Here is an 8,918-nt window from a genome sequence, read left to right as displayed (position 1 = left end):
GGATGGAAAAAGTGCCCACGCCTGTGAAACAGTGAAGTATTGAAGAAGTAAAATGAAGATGATGTATTTGAGCATACATTTTGAGAGTTATTTGTTTCTTTTCTTTTCCTTTCTTTTCATTTCATCAGTAGTGGTAATGACTTTTCACTGAGCTAACTCCACCATAGTTACAAGAACAATTCATCTAGATAAGAAAATCTGGATTTAAAATCTAGATCTATTTATTAGCTGGGTTAAAACATAGATAAAATTACAGTTTCTTCATCTATAAGATAAGATCTGGTGGAGCAGATGAAGGGAAACAATGGAGTAAAGTGGAGCTCTGCTGTCTGTTGGATCTCTGGTAGTTCACTCGGCCTCAAACAGGCCTTAAAGTTTTCTCATTTGTAAAATGAGAAGATTGGGCTAAATGACCCCTAGTGCCCTTTGCCTTTTATTTTCTTGATTTTTTAAATCCTTATCTTCAGTTTTAGAATCAATACTGTGTATACATTCCAAGGCAGAAGAGCAGTGAGGAATAGGTAATGGGGTTAGATGACTAGGTCTGGCTCTCGGTCCACTGAGCCACCTAGCTGCCTCCAACTAACCTAACATAATGTAGCGTCCTTTTAATTTCCAAACCTATGATCCTAGAAGTTAACAGCCCTCAGTACAGCTCAGATCTATCACCTGACATTCATTTCACCCAGACTTATGCACACACAGAGGAACTCCTCTCACTCACTCGCTCCCCAGCTCTCCCTAAACCTCTTAGTCTCTGGGTTTCCTTAAAAACAAAAGGATGTCAGAGCTCCAGGGGAGCCTCTGAGGCAGACCCAAGAGCCCTCCACCCCCATTCCTTGAGCCTGGAGCACCCATCTGCTCACTCCTCAACTCAAAGTGGGGGGGGGGAGGGGCAGGAATAAGTGGGGAAGCCTAGAGGGGCCAGAGTACAGCAGGCCAGAGCCAGGCTCATCACCATGACAACCGGCTGTCCACACTCCCAGTGGGAAAGAAGCAGTGGGCAGTTAGCTTCTCGCCATGTCTGAATCTGTCACAGATGTTCAACCCGAACCTGTGCCAGAACCTGAGCCAGAACCTGTGCCAGAACCTGAGCCAAAATCTGAGCCAGAACCTGAGCCAAAATCTGAGCCAGAACCTGAGCCAGAACCTGAGCCAAAACCTGAGCCAAAAGTTGATCCCAAAGTTAGTTTAACTGCTGCTCGACCCCCTCCTAGCCCAACAGTTCACACCAGTACTTTTTCAATTGCTCGAAGCACTTCAGTCTCACCTCGAACCCGTCCTCTTGTTAGTGCTTCTGCCTCACCTGCTCGGTTGACTCCAGCTCTACCACCTGTTCAGGTGACTATAGCTCATTTGACTGCAGCTCAACCACCTGCTCACATGTCTTCATCTCAGACTGCTTTAAGACCTCAAAAAACAATCTCAAGGCCTCAGATCAACAAAACTGAATCTGGAAAGTCCCTTGATGAAAAGAAAGGAAAAAGAAATTTGAATGACCTGAAGAAGGAAGTGGATTTGGTAAGACCCTTCAGAAAGTGGACAGAACCATCCCAATGACCCTTTAATACCCTCCTCAAGAACTGACCTAACATGACAAAAGCCATTCTTCCCCTCCTCCCCACTCCTGCCTTTATCAGTCCTATCTGAAAAAGCAATTTGACCTCTGGCTTAACTTCCTTTTTCTGCTGCTCCTTCAGGATGACCACAAGCTGACTCTGGAGGAGTTAAGCAAAAAGTATTCTGTTGACCTGACTAATGTGAGTTAAGGGGCTTTGGGATGGGAAGAAGAACAAATTCCCCCTATTTCTGGTCTGTATGTCCCACCCCCATCCTTACACACACACACACACACACACACACACACACACACACACACACACACACTTTTTATTTTGGTGGTCTTACTGAGTCTGTTCTTCCTTCCCCTTGCCTTTATGTCTGGATTTTCAGTGGATTGGGAAGCCCATGTTAGATAGAACTGTAATCATAATAATAATAATAATAATAATAATACTCTATATTTTATAGTGCTTTACAATTCACAGAAAACTTTTACACCCATTCCCTCAATTGAGCTTTAATAAATTAGTAGGACAGGTATTATCCATATTTTTTAAAGATTAGCAGCATTGTATTAAGAAAAAATAGGCAGAGTTAGAGAGTAGTAGGTCTTTTGACTATGTCCAGTTTTCCTTTTACCAGTCTGTGATCCTTCCCTTCCCTCCTATTGTTTCTCTTCTTTCTTCATTGCTTCTTCTATCCCACCATTACCCCTTCACCCAGGGGCTCACCAGCAAACAGGCAAAGGAGTTCCTGCTCCGGGATGGGCCCAATGCCCTCACCCCCCCCGCCACCATTCCTGAGTGGGTCAAGTTCTGTCGTCAACTTTTTGGGGGCTTCTCCATCCTGCTGTGGATCGGTGCTGTTCTCTGTTTTTTGGCGTATGGTATTCAGAGCTACATGGAAACGCAAAATAACAAAGACAATGTGAGCTCAGATACCTAGTACCTAGTGGATTCTCCCTCTCAGCTTCCACGACCTAACCCCTAAATCTTTCTAGTCTAGCTAATGAGTCACCCCCTCCCCACACCATGGCCTCTGTGTCCCTAATTTGTATCCTTATTCCCCTTCAGAGAACCCTATGACTCAGCTCAATGAGAAAGTATTACCCTTTATTCATCAACTCATCTGATCACCCCAGGACTTTCCAGCTTGTTTTCCTACTTTGGCATCCTAAGGAACCACCCTTTTGCCCCCAAGGACCAGAAAGAGTGTGACCCGATCTGTCTTCTACTCATCCCATCACCCCAACCAAACCTATACCCTAGGCTTTTCTCCAAGAACAACTATGTTGCTTTAGCTGAGTCTGATTCCTTCTGTTCCCTCACTCCCATCCCCATTCCCTCCTGGTCGTAAGCCCCTTGTCTGTTATTTCCTCTACATGGTGCCCTGGGAAAACTAGGATTTCATGTCAGGCCCATTTGCTAGTCAGTACTATTTGTCTCGGAGACAGGGAGGTTGACAAGGCTGACCTGATCTGCTTTCTCCTACTCTCCAGCTGTTTTTGGGCTTGGTACTGACTGCTGTGGTCATTGTCACTGGCTGTTTCTCCTATTTCCAAGAGGCTAAAAGCTCTATGATCATGGAGTCATTCAAGAACTTGGTGCCAGAGGTAAGGCTTATTGATAGGGGGGACAAGGTATAACCTAACATCTGGATGATCTTTTGTGGACTTGGCCATAGATTAGGTTCCCTGTGGGCTAACTCTTATTGACTTAAGTCAGAGTTGGGGCTGAAGCTCAGGAGTGGGAAGGATGAGAGCTGTTTAGCCAGGCAGTCCTATTACAGATTTAAGAATATCTAGACATTGAACTGACGATAAATAAGAGTTTCTAGGGAATGAGACCAGAGCTCTTCTTTCATTTGGTGCTAGATTTCAAAAGAGGAATTTCTGTATTGTCAGCTTCTAGGGTAAGGTTTTACAAGTTAGAGAGCAAAGTTTTTAATCTAACTCTAGTATTAGAGATAGCCTGACTGGTCCCTTGAGTGGGGACTCATAAATTGAATGTTGGTGGAATAAACTAGGAGCTAGGAGATCTTGGGATATGTTTAGGAAAAAAGAGAGGATTCAATAAACATTCAGATCTGCTATGTGTAAGCACTCTACTAAATACCGGGCAAGTACTAAATCACATGTCTTCAAGGAGCATCCAATTTCATATAAACATCAGATATATAAACAGCTATAATACACGGAAGAATGTGATAATGCAAAGGAGACATCCCGATAGAGAGCTCTGAGAAATTTGAGGAGACAAAGATTTTCTTCAGCTAAGGTTTTAGAGAAGGTTTCTAGGAGTTGGTTGTATCTGAGTTGAGCTTTGAAGGAAATAAAGGATTTCAAAAGACAGAAATAAGTAGTGATGGAACAACAGGAACCCACTCTAGACCCAGAGGATTATATGAACACAGATAGGAAGAAATGTTAAGTAGCACAGATTGATTGACAGGTAAAAGAAGGAATCTGCCAAAAAGTTGGAAGGATAAAATGGAGGTGAATTACGATGAGCTTTGTCGGGATAAAGAGTTTGATTATTTTGGTAGTGTATGAGACAATATGGCTTAAGAAAATAGAGACCGTTTAAGTGAAAGGAGGCAAGGCTTAATCTTTCTCATGAGAAGGAATCAAACCCTAATGGTGATGCCCAACACATGGGTGTAGATACGAGCATTTTATAGATTTCTGATGCAAACCCCCACCCACTCTGTTTGATACCCATGGTCTGGGACTGAACTTGCAGTCTAGGCTTGAAAGACTACCCAATCAAAAGGCAAAGAGTCACATAGCATGAGCACCCACCCCCGCCCCCTACAGCATGAGTCCTATCATGAGTTCCACCAGGCAGGGAGGGAAGGTTATTAAAGGTAGCTATTTCCTTGGGAGGGACTCTTTTGACTTCTAAAGGTTAGAAGAGATAAGGAGTTAGGATAGCTTAATGGTTAGCTTTCTTTGAGATAAGAGATCTCTCAACTCACTGGGCCTATGGCAATAACAAAATGTCCTTGAGACTCCTAAACAGTTTTTCCTTCTCTAATGGAATCCCACCCTGAGAAGAACAAATTAATTCTTTCCACACTGTAGGTTCTTGGGGGCAGAGTAGTGATTTGAACACAGCAATGTCATAAGACACAATAATGACAATAAATAAGCTCTTGGCTAGGAATGGAATGTGCCTTATAAAGCAGAGAAAGAATTCATATGGAGACTAAATTTAAAAGAGCTATCTATACATTAAAAGCTTATAGCTGCTTAAGAGGACTACATCAGCTAAAAATGAAAAGGGAGAAAAGTATATATTTACATCTGCTAAACCACAGAAGTCATTTAGAATGAGCAAGGTATAATGGAAAGAATCCTAGGTTTTAGAGTCAAATCCCAACTGTGCCCCCTTACCTAGCTGTGTGACCCTGAGCAAGTCACCTAACTTCTCTTAGCTTCCTTTAGTCATCTGAAAAATGACCTTCATAAAATATGATCCCAGAACTAAGCACAGTACTCCATATATGTGGTCTGACCAGGAGAAAGTTGGATGAGATGATCACCTTCCTTGCTCTAGAATCTAGATACTGTGCGTCTGTCAATATAGCCTAAGATCTGGGTAGCTTTTTTTGGTTGCTATCACATTAAGCCATATTGAATTTTTTTTAAACATTTATTAATATTTATTTTTAACCTGTTTACATACTTTATGCCCCTACTTTCCCCTTCACCCCCCGCTCTCCCCCCACCCATGGCTGACGCACATTTCCACTGGTTGTAACTTGTGTCCTTGTTCAGGGCCTATTTCCAAATTGTTGGTAGTTGCATTGGTGTGGTAGTTTCGAGTCCACATCCCCAATCATGTCCACCCCGACCCATGCGTTCAAGCAGTTGTTTTTCTTATATGTTTCCTCTCCTGCAGTCCTTCCTCTGAATGTGGGTAGTGTTCTTTACCATAAATCTCTCAGAATTGTCCTGGGTCATTGTATTGCTGCTGGTACAGAAGTCCATTACATTCGATTTTACCACAGTATATCAGTCTCTGTGTTCATATTGAATTTTTATTGTTAAGTCGTGTCCAACTCTTTGTTGACTCCATGGGCTATCATCACACAACAATATTGTCCAGGGTTTTTGTTTTTGTTTTTTGGCAAAGATACTGGAGTGGTTTGCCATTTCCTTCTCCTTTGAATTAAGGCAAACAGAAGTTAAGTAACTTATCCAGAGTCACCTAGCTAGTACATGAGATTGAATTTGAGCTCAAGTCCAAACAACCTTTTTATTTCTTACACATTACCAAACTATTTTGATGGTTACTGATTTGTACTATAGTTTAAGACTGGGTCCTTTTAGACCTCTTTTCTTCCTACTATTTTTTTCATTAAATTAAAATTTTAAAAATTTTATTTAAAATTTAAAATTTTCATTTAAATTCATTAATTCATTAATAATTAATACAAGTACTCTGTACTCCCTCTCTTCCTCCATTTAAGTCACTGATTAGAATCTTAAGCAGAATAAGACCCAATTCAATGCTATATTAGAGACACTTTGTGTTTGACATGGAGTGGTTTATCCTGACTTTTATAATCTATTCATACAATTGTCTCTAAATCCACTTAACTGAACTATTATCTAGTCCATGTCTCCTTGTTAGCATAAGAAACTGTCAAATGCTTTGCTGAAATTCATGGCATTTCCCAGGTTTACTAATCTAATAACCTTATCTAAAATGAAATGAGGCTCATCTGGCATGTAACCTTTTCCCAAAGAATCCATACAGACAAGAAAAAAAAAAATCATGATCTTCCTTTTATAAATACCCACAATCTTTCTCTCCAGCTGGGTCTAACTCAAGTTTCCTTCCTTCTTCCATCTTTTCTTTCTTCATCTCTTTTTCCTTTTCTTTTCCTTCCTTCCTCCTTCCTTCCCTCTCTACTTTCTTCCTTTCTTTCTGACTGGATCTCACCTAGGTTGAAAGTGCTAGAGCTCTCAAGAGCCTAATTCTAATCTGGATCTACACATAAGGTTTTGGTTTTTAATATAAATTTATATTCCATTTTTTGAACCCTAATATCTTTTATATGTATCCTTCTATATTAATTTTATTTGTTACAGGGCTAGGCAATGGGGGTTAAGTGACTTGCCCAGGGTCATGCAGCTGGGAAGTGTCTGAGGCCAGATTTGAACCTGGGACCTCCTGTCTGGCTCTCAATCCACTGAGCCATCCAGCTGCCCCCTACACATAAGGTTTTGACCATGAGCAGTTTGCTTTTCCTTAGGTAGTTTGGTGGCCCTCCACTCTCCAAGGCGGAAGACTGGGGAAGGTTGAGAAAAGCTTCATTATTTAGGTCTCTGATTTAGTAAGAACAACTGATTAGCTTGGCACACTGCAGCTCATGTCACCTGACAGCCCAAGCAATCCTCAGCCTCTCCAGTAGCAGGGATTATAGAGAGTACCACAATACCAAGCCAACAGTATATTTTCCCCAAAAAGCAATATTAGAGACACAGTTCTTGCCCTATTCTAACAATGTCTATTAATTTTTACCCTACTCTTGTAGGTTTGATTTTTCCTGTACATGCATTATTTTCGCTACATGATTTATCATGCAAAACATTTCCACATTGTTCATTATGTAGATGAGTAATCTTATAAAACCCAAACCCCCAAACATAAACCCAAAAAACAAGTGAAATTTTTTTTAAATGTCCACAACTCATCCCTTCAATAATTCATTCTAGAATTTTGTTAGGAAACTAAAATAATCTAACTACCATAAGATCTGAAACTTCTACCCATTCCCCCCCTTTTTTTTTTTTGAAATTGGGATTTTTGCCTCTCATCAGGCCTATAGCATCTCTCTCGTTTTCTCATCATTCTTCAGAAATCACTGATAGTAGCTCAGAAGTTATATCTGGTCTTCTCTCTCTGTCTCTGTTTCTCTCTCTCTCTCTGTCTCTCTGTCTCTCTTTCTGATGTAGTTCATTTGAGCCTGGTACTTCAGTCATTGAAGACAGCTACATTTTAACTCTCCATTTACTAGTTCCCACTAACTATTATCCCATACCTTTCCTCCTCTTTTCAACTAAACTTGAAAAATCTTTCTATAAACTCAATGCCTTTATTTCCTTTCCTTTTACTTTTCTATGAACTTTCTATAATCCAGCTTCCAACTTCCCTCTTCATTTGAACCTACTTTTCCCAATTTACCAATGATCTTTTATATTCCAAATATGATGGCCTTTTCTTAATTCTTGTTCTTCTTGACATCTTTACAGTATTTGACACTTTTAGCTACCTTCTCCTCTGGGGTACTCTTGGATTTTCATGATACTGTTCTCTCTTGATTGTCTTCCTACGGACATCCTTTTCATTGTCCTTTACTAGATCTTCATTCCTGTCATATCCATTAATTATGGTGGAATTCAACCTTCTTCTTTCTCTGTACTCTCTCAATGACCTACCAATTTCCAACATACTTGATGATTAGATAGTCCTATGCAAATGATCTTAAGTTTAATATGTCCATCTCTTGTCTTTCTCTTGAGCTTTAGTCACCAATGGTGATTTCCTCCAGGACATTTCAAAATCAGTATTTCTTAGGCATCTCCAACACAACGCATCCCATCAGAACTCATTGTCTTTTCCTGAAAAACATTTGAATTTTCCTATTAGCAATCACTAAAGTGCCTTCTAGAACCCTAAAGGTACCAACCTCAATTCCCTACTCTTCCTCACTACACATATCCCATCAGATACCAAATCTTGTCAATCATAGCTCTACAAAATCCTCTTCTCTATACTCATACAGTCACTACTCTAGTTCAGGCCCCCATCACTTCTCGCCTGAACTATTCTAATAGCCTACTGATTTTTCTCCCTCCTTCTAGTCTGTCCCCCTTCCCATCCATTCTTCAAAAAACTTCCAAAGTTATTTTCCTTAAGCATATCAACCCTCTACTCAAACTACAGTGGCTTCCTATTCCTTCTAGGATTAAATATAAACTCCTCCATTTAGCATTTAAAGCTCCTTTCCACCTGACCCCTTCTTACTCTTCCATGTCTTTTATGTTACTCTTCTCTGTTCACTTGATAGTCTAAGTCATAATAAACCCCTAGTTTAGAGTCAAGTCAGAAAACATTATTAAGAGTCTACCATGTGCCAGGCACAGTGCCACAAAACCAGATTTAAAAAAAAACAAAGCAGTCCCTGTTCTCAAGACCTCTGGTAGCAGTCACCCCTGGGAACCTAACATGCCACCAGGTGGTGCCCTGAGGTCAGGCTATTTTGGCATAGACCTCTTTCAAGCATGCCCAGAGTTAGACAGTTCACTTGGATTTCTGCACATACACTGGAAAGCACTCCCAACA

General features: G+C 40.7%; 1 protein-coding gene across 1 annotated transcript in view; it reads left to right on the top strand.

Moving 5' to 3' along the window:
- Positions 1-1,020: 1,020 nt before the first annotated feature.
- The window catches only part of LOC123246045 (sodium/potassium-transporting ATPase subunit alpha-2-like), an 85,500-nt gene continuing 77,602 nt past the window's right edge, over positions 1,021-8,918 (top strand). Inside the window, exons 1-4 of the mRNA XM_044674998.1 lie at positions 1,021-1,521; positions 1,701-1,760; positions 2,287-2,490; positions 3,062-3,175. Coding sequence (XP_044530933.1) covers positions 1,021-1,521; positions 1,701-1,760; positions 2,287-2,490; positions 3,062-3,175 — 879 coding nt within the window. The remainder of the gene's footprint in view (positions 1,522-1,700; positions 1,761-2,286; positions 2,491-3,061; positions 3,176-8,918) is intronic.

The sequence above is a fragment of the Gracilinanus agilis genome, chromosome 4 (genome assembly GCF_016433145.1).
Source record: "Gracilinanus agilis isolate LMUSP501 chromosome 4, AgileGrace, whole genome shotgun sequence".
Lineage (NCBI taxonomy): Eukaryota > Metazoa > Chordata > Mammalia > Didelphimorphia > Didelphidae > Gracilinanus > Gracilinanus agilis.
Note: the sequence above shows the minus strand (reverse complement) of the source record. Positions and strands in the feature narration are given on the sequence as shown.